Source organism: Triticum dicoccoides, chromosome 6B, assembly GCF_002162155.2.
Source record: "Triticum dicoccoides isolate Atlit2015 ecotype Zavitan chromosome 6B, WEW_v2.0, whole genome shotgun sequence".
NCBI lineage: Eukaryota > Viridiplantae > Streptophyta > Magnoliopsida > Poales > Poaceae > Triticum > Triticum dicoccoides.
Window position 1 is genome coordinate 227334570 of NC_041391.1, and position 21572 is coordinate 227356141.

Sequence of the window (21572 nt, forward strand, 5' to 3'; positions counted from 1 at the left end):
AAAAATAAGTATAAATACGATTTACTGTGACCTGTAGTAGCCCATCAGCACCACGAAACGGGTCCAGCCCAGTAGTAGCACCTCCGTTTTTCTCTGTCTCGGCAAAGCCCAAACTTCATCTAAAGAAAAGGCAAAGCCCAAATCACATGGGCCAGCCAATATTTTGGTATGGTTATCCAAACAGCCCCTGAATCTCTCGTCCGGCTTCTTCTTCCTCCGGTCTCACCTATGGATTGGAAGGAAATTCTTTCAACCCTAGACTAGACACTGCGAGCAGCCAAACATGAGAATAACGCCCGACTCGACCCCGCCCCCAAGACGACCCCTCCCGGCCGCGGCGCCGGTCGACGGCAGCATCGCCGGCGCATGCCGCCCGACCCCGCCCCGTTCCGTGGTCGCCTCCGACCCGCCCGTGAGCTCTCCCATCTCTCCGTCTCCTCCTCTCTTCCCATCTCTCCGTCTCCTCCTCTCTTCCCTTCTCTCTGTCTCCTCTGTCTCCCGGCCGCCGGCTGCTGTTGTTAGATGGATTGATGGATATTGCATAGATAGATAGATGGATGGATAAGCTGAATTTGCTACTCCTAGTCCTAGATGTTTTGGTGTTCGTGAATGGCGCTAGTAGCTAATGTGAATGGTGAATTTGCTAGTATCGCTTTATTTTTTGGCTATTGTGAATGGTGGATGGTGATAAATATGTCTCAGTTTTTTGCTCTACTGTCAATGGTGGATGGTGCTAGATGATATTCGTAAATCTTTTTCATTCTCCATGTTCGAAACCAACAAGCATTAGAATTCAACAAGCAATTTCAATCCAGGGACATTCTGGACATTTCAACACAAAACTTGTCCGACAATCTCAGAGTACAATCTAGAAAAGAACTCAATGGCTGATTCTGATGGAAGTTTCCCAGAATCTGATTTTGGATGGGAGATTCCCAGAATCAGATTTTCTCTGACAACTTGTTCTTGTACTATTGTTGGTGTGGTCATGGGAGATTCAGATCAACCAGACCATTGATGGATGATTGTTACTACCTTTTGTAGCCTTGCACTATCAGTTTTTGTCATGTTTTATCAACTTTGTTTGATCATCAAGAGATGAGCTCGAATTCTGCATTTATTGTGCAATCAGCCATATTTTTGTATGCTTTGGCATGTTTTCTAAAAAACAAATGTTTGACATGTGCATCTTATTTCCTTCAAATACTTTAAATTTTAATCTGCATTTGGGATTACCTTTAATCAGTATATTACCTATCTTTAATTTGCAGCTTGCTCTTGCTTCTTCTGCTGCTACTCTGCTGCGTTCAGGCGAGCGCCTACGACCCGCTCGATCCGAGCGGAAACATCACCGTTAGCTGGGACTTCGTCGACATCAAGGACATTTACTCGGTAATATATTTCTGTCTAGCTCATTTCTAGTTCACTAGTAAGGTGCCCTTGCTTTGCGACACTTAACCTGTTCTGAATTCTATGCTAAAATCAAAGCACTGGGCCGTGTCGCAGGCTTAACTTGTTCAGCATTTGATGCTGACATATACAGTACTGTAGTAGTTTGTTTAGAAAGCCTGCCATGCCCAGTATTCTGTTCTGTTTCGAAAAACAAAAAGTATTCTGTTCTGAAATACTAGTATATGACAGATTGTTGTTTATGAAGCTTAGTGAACTTGTCCTGTATTATTTCCTTCGATGTTTGTTGGGCTATTTCATGATGTGAATAGTATTGTCTGTCCAGCTAAAGTTACTACTTGTTAAAAAAAAATCTAAAGTTACTACTTTTCTCCATTTGGTTGATGCGATTGGTTTTTGGCCTTGCTATGTATTCATGTACCCCTTTTCAACTATTCATCTAGTCTATATAAATCTTGTACATGCTCCAGAATATTATTGGAGAGAAATTAAAGTACCAGTATAAATTCGTTACATTTATTATGCTAGTGTTTGTACATATCTAGCTCTGTGTTCCATAATATTTTGGCCCATGGACAGTGTTCTTTAGCCTTGAGTTCTTTGTACTTGTGTTGGAGAGTTATCAATGTTCCTCGATGGTACTGGTTGACGGGTTAATTCATAGTTTTGTGGTCAAAGATTTGTCATTTGTCCCATTACACCTGCCTTAAAAGCTCTGACCTCTTAAAGGTAGTTGCCCATTTTGAGAGTGACAACTCAAAGTATCCCTTGTCTCAGAAATTACAAGTGCAGGAAAGATTCAATGTAAATTGTTATAAATTGATATGCTATTATTATGATTATATTCAGACTAATATCTTCACACGACGGGCTTATCAGTCCTGCATTATTAGTGGGCTTCATTGTATTGTGATACTGGTTACTATTTAAGACATGATGATTGGGCATCTCTAAAAGGAAAATAATGTAAGACATCAGTATTGGGTGGTGTTGTTCCTGTTAAAACTAGACTTAGCATTTTCTGATCTAACTTTTTAACATGTGATTGTTAATTTATCTGCATGTGTTCGCATTAAAAATAATATTACTATGATCACCCTTCCTTCAGTTAAATTTTTGAAGCGTTCTTGCATAATCACACATGCAGGCTGCTTCTCTTAGAACATGTGAACGAATGTAGCTGATTTGCTACAGTTCATATATATGAGGTTTGTAGCTAGGGAATTGATAAGCACGAAGGCAACTATCATGAAATTGAAGCAACCAGAAGAACATTAAAGTGCTCTGCTTTGCATCTGTAGCTGATTTTATTGCATAAAGAATGCATTCATGCTAGCTCTGACTGTCCTGCTGTCTTTTAATTGGTTTGCAATAGACCAATAGTTTCCTCTCGGGAACTTAGTAGCAGTCTGATAAGAGTTATTGATGGCAAAATCATTGTCATGGAATTCTATATGGCCCGTTTCCACATGACTGGCATATAGGAGTATCTATTGCGAGTATTGCCTTGTGTGGGCCAGTCTTCACTGTTGATATCTTGAACAGATCCTGTCTTGAGTACATTAAGATTACGGGAACCACTCTTTCAGAGTCAGCTGGATCTAATCCAGTGAGTGATCTATTCTACGGTAACCATTTAGTGTCGTTCTTGCCTAGAAATAAAGTAAAGAACCTTGACTGCCTGAACTCTGTAGCACTATAATCTCTAGAACACGGACCTCAATCTCAAACCGGTGTTGAATCCCGAATCATGAAACTAAGGTGGCCTCCTATTTGCTCCGTAACTCTGGCAGTCATATAGATGAACAACTGCATCCATGTTCTCTTCCGTGTATTTGCTCAATAGCTCATTAGCATATTCTAATATAGAAATCAATGAGCTAACCATAATATATATTTTCTTTACACAGGTCTCAGTTAGTCTCCAGAACTACCAGCTCTACCGCCACCTCGAGGATCCAGGGTGGCGGCTGAGCTGGTTTTGGGCTGGCGATGAGGTGATCTTGGACGCGACGGGCGCGGAGGCGACCGAGCAGGGAAACTGCACTCGCTTCGTCGGCGCTCACAGCTGCGAGAAGCGGCCTGTAATGATGGACCTGGGCCCCGGCACGCCGTACAACCTTCAGGTCGCCAACTGCTGCCGGGGCGGTGTCCTGTCTTCGCTCGTGCAGAACAGCAAGGCGGCCACATCGACGTTCAGGATGATCGTCGGCAACTTTGCTCCTTCCAGCGACGGCGGCCCCCAGATGCCATTCAATTTCAGCATTGGGGTGCCAGGTTACACTTGCAGCAATGCCACAGTGGTGCCCCCATCCAGGACCCAGTTCGACAAGCAGCGGCACATCCAGGCCTTAAGTATGTCTTTTACTTGCGAGTGTAATTTATTTAGTAGAGGTCTTGCAATACATAGCATTTATCTGATTATTCTTGTTGTGCAATATATAGTTGCAGATAGGAATTATCACAACACCAGGCAATGAAAATACACGAGTGATAGTCAAACACACAGTTTGCTTGCTCCACCCAAATCAACCAAAATCAAATTAAGTTACAATTCATTTAAAATAAATCATAAACTAATAGAGTATTTTGCTTCGACAATCATTCTGGCCGTGGTGACGGCGTCCATTGAGAGAAGTTAACCAACGCTATACCTATTACTTAATATATGGTAGAAACAGAAGCGGTATAATTTACACTGTACAGCAAAATCTATACTCGGAGACGGAACTTTGTGACACAAACCAATAGATGCTATAGCGTAATAACAACTAACAACTGCACAGATAGTGGTGGCTGCAACTACCTGATGCCGACAGGACAGAGAAAATACACTGCCTCCTGCACATGAGAACTATGCTTCTAAAGCTCGTTAATTTGTTCAAACACGAGTGTAGCTAGCAGATCAACTAAGCACACCTCAAATCCACTTTAATCAGGCCTTAGTAACATGGAATCTAGAAGTATCATACTTGTATTCTTTTGGGTAAAAGATATCGTACTTATGTAAATGCGCAAGAAACAGTACAAAGTTCAGTAAAGAGAAGCTAAAAACACCATTCATTTACTATACAACTGAACTATTTCTTCTCAAGCATGCAGCCATTCATTTACTATACAGCAGGGCTATTTCTAACCATCATCATTCTATTTGTTCCTGTGCAGTGACTTGGCAGGTCTTGTGCTTCTACTCACAGACAGTGGCGGCCCCACGGAAGTCTTGCTGCGTGTCGCTCTTCACGTTCTACAGTAGCGTGGTCGTGGAGTGTCCGCGTTGCATCTGCGGCGCCTGCCCAGTGACTTCCATGGCGCCGCAGTGCAAGGGACCCAAGGCCGAGCCTGCTGCCCGATGCACTGGGCACATGTGCCCAATCCAGGTGCACTGGCACATCAAGAAGAGCTACCGGGAGTACTGGCGTGTGAAGATGACTGTTAACAACTTCAACACGCTGAAGAACTTTAGTGACTGGAACTTGCTAGTGCAGCACCCCGGTATGCAGAACCTGACAGAAGTTTTTAGCTTCAACCACCACCCGCTAGTCCAGTATGGCACAATAAGTAAGTTCCACCACACTTAGCAATAAATTTTAAAGCCTTTCTTATGGAATCCCTTACTATATATTGCTTCCCTAAAATTTATTGAGACACCTACCTACTATTGTTTCTCAAAATTTCCCACTCAAACCTGAAAATTGATTTTTATTCAAAAAAACTGTCAGTATATACTGCTTAAAAAACCAGTATGTGCTCCTTTAAAAGGTCAGCATATACTCCTTATAAAAATGCACCATACACTCCTTCAAAATAGAGTCAGAAAATTTCCTTGAAGAAGAAATGTTAGTATATACTCCTGGAAAAAAATTAAAGTATATAGAATCAGCATATACTCCTTATAAAATTGCACTATATAGTCCTTCATAATACAGTCAGAAAATTCCTTTGAAGAAGAAACGTTAGTATATACTCCTAGAAAAAAATGCAGTATATAGAATCAGTATATACTCCTTATAAAATGCACTATATACTCCTTCAAAATGAAGTCAGAAAATTCACTTGAAGAAGAAACATTAGTATATACTCCTAGAAAAAATTGCAGTATATAGAATCAGCATATACTCCTTATAAAAATGCACTATCTACTCCTTCAAAATAATGTCAGAAAAATCCATTGAAGAAGAAACGTTAGTATATACTCCTAGAATTTTTTTGCAGCATATCGAATCCTTAGAGAAGTGCAGTCTACACTTCTTTAGAATGGCTATTATCTAGTCCATGAAAATGGAAATTGCTTAAGCTATACCTTCATAATCTTTTTTCTTGCTTTAGGTATACCTACTCGTAAATTGTTAATGAACTATAACTCGTACACATGCTTTATACGTATAATGTACACTCATTTTTAACAAAAATGTCCAAGATGTACGCTAGCTAGCTGAGGAGTGCAAGTTACGTACCAAATTTCCTAATTATTTAATTAAAGCTAGCGGCTGGATGCCCACTCGTAGGAAGTAGATATGCATGCTAATTACGTGGTCTATCGGGTTTATCCATCCAGCATATTCACTAGGACGGGAGGGACGGGAGTACATACTCTTGGGAGTATAAAAAAGGAGTCCGGACACCTTTTCTGTACTCCCAAGAGTACATACTCCCACCTCTTGACGGATACTTTTGGGTTGATCCAATCCTGTAGCAAACTAACCGCTTGCATGCAACTAAATTGGTTATGTGACCATGCGTGCATGCGGCCATGCATGGAACTACTTGACTAGAATCATGGGAGCGTGTGTGCAGTACTATTTAATTATTAATCACGAATCGGGATATGATTTACTGGTAGTATAATGCGTGATGTCTACGTTGTTGGGTGAAATGGAGTAGTATACCCATGAAGACGCTTATCACACAGAAGTTTGAAAAAGACTATATATATTTTCATGGGGTATATACTGCTTTTTAAAGGAGCATATACTGATTCCAAGGAGTATATACTGCGTTGTTTTAAGGAGTACATACTGATTTTTTCTTTGAGTACATACTTTAATTTTAAGAAGTACATCAAGGCTTTTTATGGGTGGTATATACTGTTTTTTCTGGAGAATATACTTTTTATTTGAAGGATTGTGTATTGCGTTTACAGGGTATATGCTGCTTAATTTTTATGGACTATATACTGTTTAAGTTCCAAAGAGGAAGTATATACTGTTTTTTTCCTTCGGAAGCAGCATGAATTGCCTGTAATGAAAATAAATATATACTTCATCAGAATATATGCTCCAAGGCAACTATATACTACATTTGATAGAAAACAAAGGAGTATATACTACATTTGTTAGAAAACAAGGGAGTACATACAACATATTTTAGAAAGCACAAAGTAGCAGTACAATATTTTAGATCAGGTGAGTTGATGCAACATATACAACTTTAGTATTTAGATCGGGAGCATAGTTATGTAGCAAACAAATGATCATAGATTAGTACTTCACTCTGCATCTTCCGTACATGTAGACAAAATAATTAGGAGACAAATGCTTCAAGAAACGCCATCAGTTGAAGATGCATGAAGTAACAAGCAATCAACTCATGAATTATATTTGTAGTAGCATCTCTGATCTGACGTCCATTCAGAGGAGCTGGGCACTATGGGAGTTGTGGCCACATGCTACCATCATGGCAGGTGCTGCGGCTCTCCTGCCCTTGCTTCATCATGCTTTGAGCCGTGGGGCGTTGACGGCCGACATCGCTTGTGTAGCTCCGTTGTAGAATACAAGTCCATACGGTCCATTATCACACACAGCTGTTAGAATTAGATGGAAATATTGATAAAATCCGCACATCATCTCTGCTCTCCAGTCTGTTGGCTCTCCTGTTGGGGGTTTCATCATGTCAGTTTTCACACGGGAAGAAACTAGAACCTCTACCAAAGAAAGAAGAAAATCACGACGTATCTAGATGTGCAAGTAGCCGCCGACAAACATTTTCCTCACCTGATCCTAGCAGTGCGCCGCTGGTCTGCTTCCATGCAGGCCACTGCCGAGGGATCTCCTTCTGGAAGCCGGTGATGTGGCCTGTGTGGTCGGAGCGCCAACAACCTAGCCTTTTTACTATTATTATTTAAATCTAAATCTAAATGGATATGACGCTAGGAAAATTCAACAAGAGACACATGGCAAGGAGTATGTACTCCTAGGAGTACTAACCCAGTTTCTTATATATATATATATATATATATATATATATATAACGCAGGTATCATAAATTCTCAATTGTTGCGAGACTAACAGATGGATTTTGCAGACGACACAGAGCTGTTCTGGGGGCTCCCGAACTTCAACACGATGTTGCTGCAGGACGGCTACGTGCAGTCGGAGATCCTACTGAGGAAGGGCCAGGACTTCACCTTCGATGCAGGTTGGGCGTTCCCGAGGAAGATGTACTTTGACGGCGGTGAGTGCGCGATGCCACCACCTGACGACTACCCACCGCTGCCCAGCGCCAGCTGCGATCAGCGCCTCTCGGCAGTGCTGAGGTCACTGCTGGCGGGCCTCGTCTTGTTGTTTCTCCTGTTCTAGGGGAGGAGGAGGTCGGTTAGTGCCCTTTATCCCTTCCCTGTACATTGCTTTATGAATTTATATAGTTTGCTAGTCCAGCTTTTGAGTTTGAGTAAACGGAAGAACCCCGAGTCACTTATTGCTACACCTGGCAACTAATCAACCTTTAAGTTTCCTTTTTGAGAAGTTTTCTGGGGACGCAGGACGCACGCATGCATGCAGCTACTGCACTGCACATAAGCATCTCAGTTGTCGTTGGTACATGTGTCATTGCAGTGCTGATAACCAGCAACGCTACAGTTTTTGCAGCTCACATTGTTGGTTACTGGATGTTCCTAATCCTACATGTAGCTGGTTGTTGCTCTTTTTCTCTGAGCATATCCCTATGGATGGGTGTAACAGATTTACTACTCTGCAGTAGTGAAATAACCTCACACTTTCTTATAGTCTCTCATCTTATCTGCAGGAGAAGAAAGAAGTTATCAAGCCGTGGGACTTGGTCAGCTTTGCACAAAGAGAGGATCATGCTACTGGAGTTGTCAAGTATTGATGAATGCTTAGATTAGTGTCCCAGAACTGCTCTGATGGGCACTGCCGGGATGGATAGCTGCTTCGCAGTGTTTCTAGCTTGGTGCTTGGTGTTATATAGTTGTCCAAGGCGCTGTTCGTGTTAACCTTTCCAAATGCACTTATTAGTTTACTATATATTCCTTCAAAATTGGTGCCGCTCCTTCTGAGTGTTGCTGTAGACCAACAACCTGTTTAGACATCTTTGCGTTGCCCTGCGTGTGTTTGTTTCACTCTGTAACACCAAGCTGTCATATAAGCTTCAGTCAGTTCCGTTATATTTTTGTTCTTTTTTGCACTTGCTTCCCATCCTTGCCGTATGAGAGTAACTAGCGGTTGGGGCGCGCCATGGCGCGTCGCCTGATAGATAGTTGGGCGGTGCCAGGTTAGGGCATGTACAATGGTGCTATCTTAGGAGTGCCATGTAGGATAAATGATGAGGTGGAGGAGAGAGAACTCATAAGAAAAGGCTTGTCTTCTCTTGTTTAAGATAAGACAAGAGATGATCTCTTAGCATAATTTGTCTCATCATGTTTTAAGGAATTGCTAGTTATTGAAGATAAGTCTAAGATATAACCCATTGTAGACATATTTTTTTGTTATCTCTAAAATACATGTAAGATTTAAGATAAGATTGTCCTATCAACCATTGTACATGCCCTTGACGCGCCCCTTCCACGTTGTTGGATGTACTTCACAGTGTTAAAAGGAAGTGGCTTAGGAGTCATATTATATTAATATGTCCTTATAGTTTACATGACCGACGACCTAAACAACAGTGGTTCACAAGCAACACACGGGGCTTTGGGCACAAAAGTGAAGGCGGAGGAACAATCAATCATCTCTCGTGAAAAGGAGGTTCTGCCAAAATGATTTTCTATCAGTGAGTAACCGACTCATCTCTCCCATCTTCCTCCAACTCGCTTATCCCGCAGAAATGGTGTGGCTCCAGAGAAGATGAAGAAGTGGCGCCGGCGCCATGGCCGTCCGAGCATTTTCCAGCCAAAGTGTGGCAATGGCACAACAAAGCAGCCGACGTTGACCTGATCTTCGCTATCCGGACCACCAGTTGCTCCCTCATCTCTTGCAGGAGCGCACCTCAGCTATCTTAGGTCCTTTTGTTCATCGACGCGGAGGAACGGCGGGCTTAGCCCCATGCTGGCTGCTTCTGTGGATTATGCGCCGCTGCTCGCTGCTTTCCATCCTGCTGGCACGTATCCGATAATGCAATGGCACACAAAATTCCCAGAGATTGGGAGAATAGAAGCTAGGTGTAATGAGAATTATCAAACTGAAACCACCAACGAGAGCACACCTGAGTCTGTTGGCGCGGTCTCACTCATCTTGGTGGTGTCCTCCTTTCGTCAGCTACCGCCTTTCTTGCCAAGCCTGTCATAGAATGAGTTGTCAATAATCAAGCTGCACTCCAATTTCCATCATCGCTAAAGCTATCACAAGAGAAAGTAGTCTGAGAACCATTCCAATGCTACTCAAGAAGCATAACTAAAGTGCTAAACATGCCAAAATTTCTGCAGGTACAGCCAAACCAAAAACCAAAAAAATTCAGCATCTCGTACCACACAAAGTCCAGGAATACACAGAACAATAAACCTATGCACACTTTGAATATTTTTATGAAGTACTGGATTTGAAGTATGAAACTTTATAAGCCACATCTGCACCGACCGGTCTCAGTAAATCCACACAAAACAAGACTAAGAAAGAGAGTACAATTTATACTTCGGCTGACTTTTACAGCATGCAACTCCATTAGCCATGAAATCTTGTGAAGCCTGTTTTGATGATGGAAAATATACACAAATATGAAAACAAAAGAGATTTATGAAAGAAAAGAAAGGAACCATCTTAAATGAAGAAACCTTAAGTTTTGCCCTCCCTGAACCCAACATGTACATACGAACAAACATGTGCCACTGCCACCATACCCCCACTTCATCAAACCACGTGCTAACTGATACATGGTCATGCTAATTTCACTTAGTTATTTGATGTCCATGTCTAATTGACTAAAGAAAGGACTCTACTCACAAGTCAAAATGTATATTTCATAATAGAGTTGTATATATACATTAGTGATATCTTTGAATTACTTGAACTATTTACATATCTTTTAGATATTACAGTATGTTTTCTTCCCACAACCTCAAGCATATGAAAACTCACTTAAAGAACGAAGAATGTTAATAGTTCCGAAAGGAGAAGACCTACATAAGTATTCTATGAAAATACATTGTGATGTTGTCCCCTAGAGGAGAGGTCTCCACATTTGAGCCCCAAACCTGCATGGCAATGTGAAATAGTTGAAAATTAACAAAATCAGGAAATGAAGAGAAATCTGGAAACAAGGGCATCCAATTTAGAATAGCCATCCATACGAGGCATGGGTAAGTTCAGTGCACTTGGCCTCGGTTGGTATAACCTCTTCTTCAAGCATACAATTATCCTGCTGTAATAGCTACATGAAGCACAACTCTCCTGGCAAAACAAAGTAAAAAATTTATGACCAACTGTAATGGAAAATATAAAAATGCTGATCTTGCCCTTCTGATCGCCCTGAAAAGGGGGACGAGGAAGAAGAGGATGCATATGAAAGGTGAAATAGATGATATGTCAGTCACTGACCTGGTATGTGTCGCGGTATATCTCTATGGTTGCGGTCTGCACGAGCATGTTGTTGTGCAGGCTTGTTGTCAGCAGAAGAACCTGAGGAAAACTGGTTGTAGATCTCTCCTATGTCATCTGCCCCCTTTGGCAAAAAATTGTTAGGCAGTATGCAATAATATAACATGATAGAAGATGATGCTAAAAAGGCATGCCACGATGTATGTATCCAGTAATATAGAGGGATTGCCCACTAACAGAATTAAATTGATTCTGCAACAGTTTGTTTGTAAACGAAATAAAGCATGCTATGCTATCTTCATGGATAAATGGAGAACTTTTGAATGCACCAGGTCTTTTAGCGACAAAACTAACCTGAGTAGGATGTACCTGAGGCTCGTTATTAGTAGAGGATTCTTCACCCGGGGAAAGCTGGTTACATTTTTTATTCGATATATCCATTGTTCCTCATTGTAACAGAAGCTCGAAGTGGAAAACAAAATATGTCAGGCACTCAATCTGGATAGAGCACAAATCCAGCATGCATGTGGTAGCACATATCTAAAAGTATCAAGAAAGCAACTTCGTTGACCTACATGGCTACATATGCTCAAGTGTTGTTCTTTTCAAAGCATGCTAACCCACTATTTTGTCAGTTCAGGTGATCTATTGCAGTAACCAAGGAAGTAAATGCAAATAAAAGTTTTAGGCCTTAATATGCACACCATTTCTTAAGATCTGGTCATAGCAAATACTTGAGAAAATATATACAGTATATCTATGTTGTGCAAATCTAGTGAGAAAATTCTACATTTTGATGCAAGGGATAAATAACACCGGTGCTATAGATACAGCTTCTCGACTTATTTACAACTGATGTTGAAAGTCAAGGATACGATGATATCTCAGAAAATCAGCATATGACTATGCCAACGTCATACATGCCCACACACAACTTCTGGGCGCCTCCATGTGAGCATGCTTCCCTCAATAAAAAAAGTGATCATGTTGTTCAATCAAAGAGCAGTACCTCCTCGAATGCCTTGAGAGCTGATTGGATGTCCATTAGCTGCTCCACGTTTTGTTGTATTGCCTTGTTAAATTTGCTCTTGCTCCGAGGGAACTGTATGACCAACACAGTTAAATTGATTCAGAAAAGAAGAGAGTTAAATCAGGAGTGAATTTCCAAGAAAATGGCTCTATTATTCAAGAGCATAAGGACTGCCAAAAAGATATACATGGATATTGGATACTTTGCACAAAAAAAATCTCAAGTACAGAGAATACAGTATAGAAGTATATACGGAAGTTGTTGTTATAGTTCCTAAAACCGCAAGGACGATTGGAAATAATGGCATTTTCTTATTTGGGGATACCAATCCATATGGGTTTTCTCTGGCGAGAAATCTTTGTGGTTCACTTATGAAAGTGAACAGAACAACTTATGTTTTTATAGGCTAACACTATATAGAATTTCATCGCAGAGGCTAAACTTGACTAAATATAAATCATAGGAAAAGATAAAAACATACTGAAATAAGTTGTTTCATGGTAGGTTTTCCTGTAAAAAACATGAGTTAAACACACACGTCACTTCCTCGGCCATTGTTGCATCAACAAGCTAACAAAGGCTCAAAATTACACATAGAGATGTACGTGTGCAGCCTGCTAACTTCAAAAAACAAATATAAATGGAAGTTGCCATACCTTTGGTCTACACCGTGTGCAGCATGCTAGAGCCTCATTCTGAACAATTTTCAGACAAACTCTCACTCTGAACAATCATTTGCTGCTGCAGAGACAGGGGAAGTATCCGATGACTCATTGGGTCTTTATCTCGAACAAGTCTTGGAAAATAACACATGCATGTCCTACTGTTATTCCCTCCTAGAAAAAGTTCGGAAAACAGGCAGGAACTATAAATGATTGACAAAATTTGCAGTCACATTTTTCTAGCTAGGCAGGAACTATGCATACAAACATCACTTTGATACCTTTTAACTACGCGAATTGTACATTTGATTTCAGAAATTCTCAACACGAACAGGACTAAAAGAAATACGGAGTATATATGGGTAACCAAACCAAACTAAACCTGTGAATGTGATTATTTGAATAAGCCGAATGAACATACTAAAAAATCAATCTAATTAATTGATCGATAAGTGAATCACAGGCAATTTCTAACCAACCGAAACAACTGAATTAGGGGGGCTCACTGAACAGCTGGCTTGGAGGAATCTCATCAAACACATAACATGCAGAAAACAATTGTGTGAGGGGATTTGATGCATAATTTCAGTTGAACACAACTTTCAACCACAATCATGATAGATCAGAACATGAGTGGATCTTCTGCCTACTTACAGCCTCTAAAATTGATTTCAGTGTGTCTACGGAACTTATTCTTTACCTTGATGAGTGGAAACATGAGCATGCACTCTTTACTTGGATAAATGAATCAGATCAGATCAGATCGACATAATTAGCTATTTAGCTTAATAAGGAATTGTGATAATTAAATTTGGAGCGAGTAAAACAAAGCAAATATTATCTGAACCCAATGTGCCATGAATAATAAGGAAATCTTCTGCATTTTAACTATCTTTTGATGTTATTCCAAGCTTAATAGCCGGAAGGAGATAATTTTTTCTAATAAATGTGCATGACCCAAGAAACTAATATATGCATGTAAACATGTAGCAGCATAACAGAAGTACTCTTTCCATGAGCGGCAATGCTTCTCTTCACACATATATCGTTAAAAAAAAGGGGCAACCTGGTGCATGTAGCTCCCGCTTGCGCAGGGTCCAGGGAAGGGTCCGACCACTTTGGGTCTATAGTACGCAGCCTTTCCCTACATTTCTGTAAGAGGCTGTTTCCAGGACTTGAACCCATGACCTCATGGTCACAAGACGTAACTAATATATGTACTATGTAAATATTAACAGCTTGCTCACAAAACTTTCCACGAGTCAGATTATATGTGTGAAGAGAAGCAATCTCACTCATGGAAAATTTTGTGAGCAAACTGTTCTTTGTTTAATCTTTTGCAAGATTGTTGTTTCCTTCTCTTTTTCACTTTCCAGGAGTACTCTTTCCATCTTCTTTGTTAGGACCGCAGATTCCTTCATGAACAGATTCCTGCACAAGAAGCAAAGTGTCAGCTGCCCAAGGCCACGAACAAACAGAATTTCAGAGGCCATGGTCGCTGACCGTCCATTGTAGCAGGAACAAAAATTCCACCAAAGAAGAAGCTGAGGAAGAACTCACATCAAACAAAATGCACTGAAGCAAATGGCACTTGGTAGCATCTTGGCCCCTCTTGTCAAAGGCCTCACCGGAGAGGACTGATGGAGGCCGCCCGCTCTCCTCCTCAGGACTGCCCGAGATTGACCCCAACCCCGGCGAGATGCTTCCTCGAGCGGACGGGGGATGAGCAGCGCGACCGCACAACCCCGCAACTTGGCCCTCGGGCCCCTGGCGGCGGGCAGGTGCGCGACGGGGCACCAGAGGTGGTAGCTGGACATGCCGGCTCCCATCCAGCGGGTCATCGACCCACCTAGCTCCGGCGGGACAAGGTCGTTCGAGGCCGGCCGGAGAAGGGGCGCTGGAGGTTGGCCTCGCGGGATCCGTCGCTAGCGGCTCGTCCCTCATCGGCACCTACTACGACAATGTCCGTCGAGGCAGAAACGGCGCGGACCAAAACAATAGCCATGCCGAAAGAGGAGGCGAGCCATCGCGCTAGCGCCATGGACAGTCCGAGCCGAGCCGCCTCCCTCGCTGCAATCCGCTCATCCCCGCCTTCTCTGACCGGCGGCATCTAAGCGGACGCACATCCGCCACTCCTCTCCGACTGCTCCGGCCGACCCGGCCCTGGGCTGACGACGAGCAAGATCTGTCAGGCCTGGGCGTCTCAATGGAAGCAGAACCATCCACGGGGGACGGGGGGAAGTCGTCCGGGTGGGGCTCCTCTTCTCGCGGCTTCGAGGGACGAGGGATCCGTCGCCGGTGGTGCGGGCGGTTTTCTGCGGCGAGGCCGACGTCGGCGTGTGGGATGTGGCGGCACGGGGTGGTGGAGCAGAGGCGAGAGCGCTGGAGACGAGGAGGTTGCGTGCGAGGAGGGAGAAAGGGGAACGCGTGCTAGCGCCAGGGAGGGTGTATCTGGGGGAGAGAGCGCTACCCAATCCAATAACAGTAAAAACGATGAGGTGGAACGCGCGAGGAGGTGCCCTTGATGCACACCTTATTGTTTTGGATGTCCTGGAATGTGAAAGTGTTAGGGGACGAGGAGAAAAACATAACCATTTTCATTTTTCAAACCAATGATGCTTTTTTATTTGATGAGATTTTTTTTTAATCCACAAGTGCCTATGTAAGAGCCCGTGCGAAAGAAGTACGCTGCGCGAGCCCATGAAAACAAAAGCGAATCTTAAAGCATTTTCATCCCACAGTTTAAGAGTCAGATGTGACGTAACTAATTGTCATCTAGATGAGATGTGAATTAGCAAATCCGTTAAGTATATAGTATACTAGTTAACTTGGTTTGTTTCCTGTAGCTGTAAGCAGAGGAGGCCTGGACTTTGCACCTTAGCGCTCCCCGACTCAATGTTGGGCACTAACTATAGGCGCTAATTAACTTGAAAATTGATCGCTACACATCAAGGCCTTTTAACTCGTACGAAGGAGCATCGGGCGATCAAGGAGGCGACCGGGATCCCTTGCGCGCCGCCGGTGACGCCGCCGGTTCCCTCTCTCTCTGTCGGCCGCTCCGGCGGCGGGAGGGAGGGGGAACCACGGGTCTGTTCGCTAGGTGGGTGTGTGGTAGGGTTAGGGTTGAGGGAGACGCTGCCGAGGCTGTTGCGGTGGTGTCGCGTCGGAATAAGTTTCTCCGGGCTCCGTTCGCGGTCAGGCGAGGCTTTTGCCTTCGTCTAGGAGCCAGCGGTGTTGGGATCCCCGGATCTCGTCGAGGTCGCGGGCTATGGTGGTTGAAGGTCCATCGGCACTGGCCGTTTGGATCCTCAGATGGGCGATGGATGCAGGGAGACGAAGAGCTTTCTTCTTTCTTGTTGGTATGATTTGTTGCTGTTGTTCTTCTCCTTCCTCTGCGCTGATGCTGGTGGGAGATCCTGCTTTGTCCGGGCGGATGGCCCGGCCGCGGTGCTGGACCGGTCGGATGACTCGAGTTCTCTTCCTTTCGGAAGGGACACTTTTCGCGGTACTCAAAGCCAAAGATGGTGACGACTGTTGCAGGTGTGTTGGATTGATGTCCATGCCCTCTCAGCGCTGGTGTCAAGAAAGGAGGAAGCAGCGTGGCGGCAATTGTACCGTGGTCGAAGATGATGACCTGTTTGCGACTGGTTGCAAATCCTTCTGCTGCAGGGGTCTTCTCTCAAGATTCAGGGATGATGACACAGGGCTTCAGAGATCTTCTTGTGTTATGGTTGTCTTAGGGTACTCTAGGTGTTCATGGTCTTTTGTGTTTGCGTTTCAATGTGATTGTAAGAATCAACTACTTTGTACTGATTCGTAATTGGAATGAAATTTTCTCAAAAAAAAAAAACTCGTACGAAGGAAAAACACCTAAGTGCTCGGCACCATTCTTTGCGCCGATGCCGGTCTGGACGCCAGGATTAATCAGTCTAACCGCTAATCTGGTAGGATTTTTAGCCTAGCACCCACACACCTGGCGCCTAGCGTTGGACATGCCCTTAGCGTCTGTTGTCTTCCGCATGTGGGCCGGTGATTTTTCCTATGTCGATCACGTGTTGTCTCCACGGTGGATTTTTTATATGCGGATGGCTGGGTGCCCCTATTTGGCGACTTAGGCGCACCCAGTCACGTAAGCGCGTACCCTTGCTGTTTTTCTTTTTTTCGTTTTTAGTTTTAGTTTTTTATCTTATGTTCTTGTTTATTCTATGTGAAAATAATCCAGGATTACAAAAAGGTTCTAAATTTTCAAAAAATAGAGAACTTTCAAAAAGAAATCTTGAATTCAAAAATTGTTCATGGTTTAAAAAAGTATGCACATTTTTAAAATTTCATTTAACAATTTTTCATTCTTGTGGAAACAATTTATGAGCATTTTTCTAGTAATGATGACAATTAGTTGTATTTTATGAACAAATTTTAATTTGATGAACAAAATTTGTATTCAAAAATGTATTTTTGAAAAAATTGATGAACACATTTTGAGTTCAGTTAATAAAATTTGAATTTGATCAACATTTTCTGAAACAATGAACAAAATTAGAAATTGATGTACATTTTTTAGATCGATGGAAAAAATTGAATTTTGATGAACATTTTATAAATATGATGAAAAAATTGAATTCGCAGAATATTTTCAATAGTTGAACATTTTTTTACATGGTGGAAAGTTTGTCGAATTCAACGAACAAAGGAAGCCGAAAAATAGAAAAATAGAAAAAAATAAGAAAAAAGACAAAAAGAAAAACCGGTATAGAAAACATACAAAAAAGACGTTCTTGGAACGTTCCAAAACCGGTGGGGAATAAACAGAAAAATGGGCCGGCCCATACACTGGGTCGGAGCTCGAAGGGGTTCGCACTATGTCGTGGAAAATCCCGGAGATCCTATACGACGCATACCGCACCCGCGAGTGCTGTTGCGCGGGAGCAACTAATTAACGAGCGCTCCTTCGGGAGCCTCGCAACGATCAGCGCCACTTGGCGCGCTCTCGGCCACTCGTCACGTGTCGCGCTTCGGTCGCTCTTTCTGGATTTTGTTTTTTATTTTTTCCGCACGTGTTTTTGGCTTTTTAAATGGTTTTTTTTGACGTTTTGGTTTTCCACCGGTCTTTCCTAGATTTTTGACCAAAAAACAATTTTCAAAAAAAAAATTGCGCAAAAAAACGCATTTTTTTCGCGAGAGGCATGCCCGTGCCTCTTGGAAACGAATAAATAAATGTGTTCTTTGTTTTTTTCCTTTCGCGAGAGGCACAGTTGTGCTCTCGGGAGAGTCACGGCCGTGCCTCTTGGAAACGAAAAAAAATAGGTTTTCTGTTTTTTTTCTTTCGTGAGAGGCACGGTTTTGCTTCCGCGAGAGCCACGGTTGTGCTTTCGCGAGAGTCACGGCCGTGCCTCCTCGGAAACGAAAAAAAACACATTTTCTGTTTTTTTTCTTTCATGAGAGGCACGGTTTTGCTTCCGCGAGAGGCACGGTTGTGATTTCGTCAGAGGCACGGGCGTGCCTCTTTCGGAAAGGGAAAAAACCCGTGCTCCCAGTTCAGTTTTTTCGTCCGATTTTTTTCGTAAAAAAAATATCGTCAAAACCTATTAACATGGTATCTAGTTTTGAAGATCTCGACACGAGGAATCCAACGACGAAAGCGGTTCGAGATTTGGACGCACGGTTTAAAAGATAAAACATTTTGAATAAATGGATCTACGAAAAAAGAGAAAACTCCCAGGTTGCGACAAGTGGCGCACATGCAGCGCGCCACTTGTCGCAACATGGGGAAGTTGGAGTGATCTCTGCAAGGAGTACTCCTTAATTAGTGATTTCGCCGTTGCGCGTACCCACCCTCGCCCGCTGCTGTTTCTATGGGCCGGCGCATTTCGGGGTTAACCCCAACCGGTTTTGGGAAGTTTCTAGAACCTTCCCTGAACCGGGTTCTTCTTTTATTTATTTATTTCGTTTTTTCTTTCCCATTTTCTGTTTTTTTCGTTGTTTCCCTGAACCGGGTTGAAGGAAATATGCCCTAGAGGCAATAATAAAGATATTATTTATTTCCTTATTTAATGATAAATGTTTTTATTCATGCTAGAATTGTATTAACCAGAAACATAACACATGTGTGAATACATAGACAAACATAGTGTCACTAGTATGCCTCTACTTGACTAGCTCGTTAATCAAAGATGGTTAAGTTTCCTAACCATAGACATGAGTTGTCATTTGATTAACGAAATCACATCATTAGGAGAATCATGTGATTGACTTGACCCATTCCATTAGCTTAGCACTTGATCGTTTAGTATGTTGCTATTGCTTCCTATAACTATGAGATTATGCAACTCCCGTTTACCGGAGGAACACTTTGTGTGCTACCAAACGTCACAACGTAACTGGGTGATTATAAAGGTGCTCTACAGGTGTCTCCGAAGGTACTTGTTGGATTGGCGTATTCCGATATTAGGATTTGTCACTCCGATTGTCGGAGAGGTATCTCTGGGCCCACTCAGTAATGCACATCACTATAAGCCTTGCAAGCATTGTAACTAATGAGTTAGTTGCAGGATGATGTATTACGTAACGAGTAAAGAGACTTGCCGGTAACGAGATTGAACTAGGTATTGAGATACCGACGATCGAATCTCGGGCAAGTAACATACCGATGACAAAGGGAACAACGTATGTTGTTATGCGTTTAACCGATAAAGATCTTCGTAGAATATGTGGGAGCCAATATGAGCATCCAGGTTCCGCTATTGGTTATTGACCGGAGACGTGTCTCGGTCATGTCTACATAGTTCTCGAACCCGTAGGGCCCGCACGCTTAAAGTTAGATGACAGTTATATTATGAGTTTATGTGTTTTGATGTACCGAAGGTTGTTCGGAGTCCCGGATGTGATCACGGACATGACGAGGGGTCTCGAAATGGTCGAGACATAAAGATCGATATATTGGACGACTATATTTGGACACCGGAAAGGTTCCGGGTGAGATTGGGACAATACCGAAGCTCCGGGAGGTTATCGGAACCCCCGGGAGGTATGTGGGCCTTAATGGGCCTTAGTGGAAAGGAGGAGAAACGAGCAAGGGAGGGGGCGCCCCCCAAGCCCAATCCAAATTGGGAAGGGGGCCGGCCCCCCTTTCCTTCCTCCCTCCTTCGTCTTCCTTCCCTCTCCCTCTCCAAGTAGGAAAGGGAGGAGTCCTACTCCCGGTGGGAGTAGGACTCCTCCCCTTGGGCGCGCCTCTCCCCTTGGCCGCCCCCCTCCTCCACTCCTTTATATACGGGGGAGGGGGGCACCCCATAGACACAACAATTGATTATTGATCTCTTAGCCGTGTGCGATGCCCCCCTCCACCATAGTCCTCGATAATATCGTAGCGGTGCTTAAGCGAAGCCCTGCGATGGTAGAACATCATCATCGTCACCACGCCGTCGTGCTGACGGAACTCTCCCTCGACACTCGGCTGGATCAGAGTTCAAGGGACGTCATCGAGTTGAACGTGTGCAAGAACTCGGAGGTGCCGTGCTTTTGGTGCTTGATCGATCGGGCCGTGAAGACGTACGACTACATCAACCGCGTTGTGCTAATGCTTCCGCTTACGGTCTACGAGGGTACGTAGACAACACTCTCCCCTCTCGTTGCTATGCATCACCATGATCTTGCGTGTGTGTAGGAATTTTTTTGAAATTACTACGTTCCCCAACAGTGGCATCCGAGCCAGGTTTTATGCGTTGATGTTATATGCACGAGTAGAACACAAGTGAGTTGTGGGCGATACAAGTCATACTACTTACCAACACGTCAAACTTTGGTTCGGCGGTATTGTTGGATGAAGCGGCCCGGACCGACATTACGCGTACACTTACATGAGACTGGTTCTACCGACGTGCTTTGCACACAGGTGGCTGGCGGGTGTCAGTTTCTCCAACTTTAGTTGAACCGAGTGTGGCTACGCCCGGTCCTTGAGAAGGTTAAAACAACACTAACTTGACGAACTATCATTGTGGTTTTGATGCGTAGGTAAGAACGGTTCTTGCTAAGCCCGTAGCAGCCACGTGAAACTTGCAACAACAAAGTAGAGGATGTCTAACTTGTTTTTGCAGGGCATGTTGTGATGTGATATGGTCAAGACGTGATGCTATATTTTATTGTATGAGATGATCATGTTTTGTAACCGAGTTATCGGCAACTGGCAGGAGCCATATGGTTGTCTCTTTATTGTATGCAATGCAATCACCCTATAATTGCTTTACTTTATCACTAAGCAGTAGCGATAGTCGTAGAAGCAATAGTTGGCGAGACGCCAACGATGCTACGATGGAGATCAAGGTGTCGCGCCGGTGACGATGGTGATCATGACGGTGCTTCGGAGATGGAGATCACAAGCACAAGATGATGATGGCCATATCATATCACTTATATTGATTGCATGCATTGTTTATCTTTTATGCATCTTGTCTTGCTTTGATTGACGGTAGCATTATAAGATGATCTCTCACTAAATTTCAAGATAAAGGTGTTCTCCCTGAGTATGCACCATTGCCAAAGTTCGTCATGCCCAGACACCACATGATGATCGGGTGTGATAAGCTCTGCGTCCATCTACAACGGGTGCAAGCCAGTTTTGCACACACATAATACTCAGGTTAAGCTTGACGGGCCTAGCATATGCAGATATGGCCTCGGAACACTGAGACTGAAAGGTCGAGCGTGAATCAT

At 43.2% G+C, this 21572-nt stretch overlaps 1 protein-coding gene and 1 long non-coding RNA gene across 12 annotated transcripts; one reads left to right on the plus strand and one right to left on the minus strand.

Annotated features, from left to right (window-relative positions):
- The first annotated feature begins 206 nt into the window (after positions 1 to 206).
- On the plus strand, positions 207 to 8825 carry LOC119325405 (COBRA-like protein 7). 2 transcript variants are annotated; one of them, XM_037599160.1, is made up of 6 exons: positions 207 to 412; positions 1272 to 1392; positions 3321 to 3765; positions 4576 to 4968; positions 7711 to 8000; positions 8431 to 8825. In XM_037599160.1, exons 3-5 carry the CDS (start codon positions 3498 to 3500, stop codon positions 7983 to 7985), a joined length of 936 nt encoding a protein of 311 aa, XP_037455057.1. In that variant the 5' UTR covers positions 207 to 412; positions 1272 to 1392; positions 3321 to 3497; the 3' UTR covers positions 7986 to 8000; positions 8431 to 8825. The 2 variants fall into 2 exon arrangements, with proteins under 2 accessions (XP_037455057.1, XP_037455055.1); XM_037599158.1 differs by having other exon boundaries at positions 208 to 412; positions 7711 to 7996.
- A 404-nt stretch (positions 8826 to 9229) lies between these two features.
- LOC119325269 lies at positions 9230 to 15708 on the minus strand. 10 transcript variants are annotated; one of them, XR_005157441.1, is made up of 9 exons: positions 14427 to 15708; positions 12861 to 14297; positions 12184 to 12276; positions 11529 to 11636; positions 11175 to 11291; positions 10928 to 11027; positions 10761 to 10831; positions 9847 to 9920; positions 9230 to 9735 (listed from the first exon to the last, which is right to left on the minus strand). It is a non-coding gene; the product is annotated as an uncharacterized LOC119325269 (long non-coding RNA). The 10 variants fall into 10 exon arrangements; XR_005157435.1 differs by having other exon boundaries at positions 11175 to 11298; positions 11529 to 11714; positions 12050 to 12276; XR_005157440.1 differs by having other exon boundaries at positions 11175 to 11298; positions 11544 to 11636; positions 14427 to 15706.
- Between the last annotated feature and the right edge of the window lie 5864 nt (positions 15709 to 21572).

Bases quoted from the DNA above. Each gene is read 5' to 3' on its own strand.
- LOC119325405 (XM_037599160.1), top strand. From the start codon at position 3,498: ATGATGGACCTGGGCCCCGGCACGCCGTACAACCTTCAGGTCGCCAAC. The intron at 3,766-4,575 runs GTATGTCTTTTA...GTTCCTGTGCAG, and splicing joins GCGGCACATCCAGGCCTTAA to TGACTTGGCAGGTCTTGTGC. The intron at 4,969-7,710 runs GTAAGTTCCACC...TGGATTTTGCAG, and splicing joins AGTCCAGTATGGCACAATAA to ACGACACAGAGCTGTTCTGG.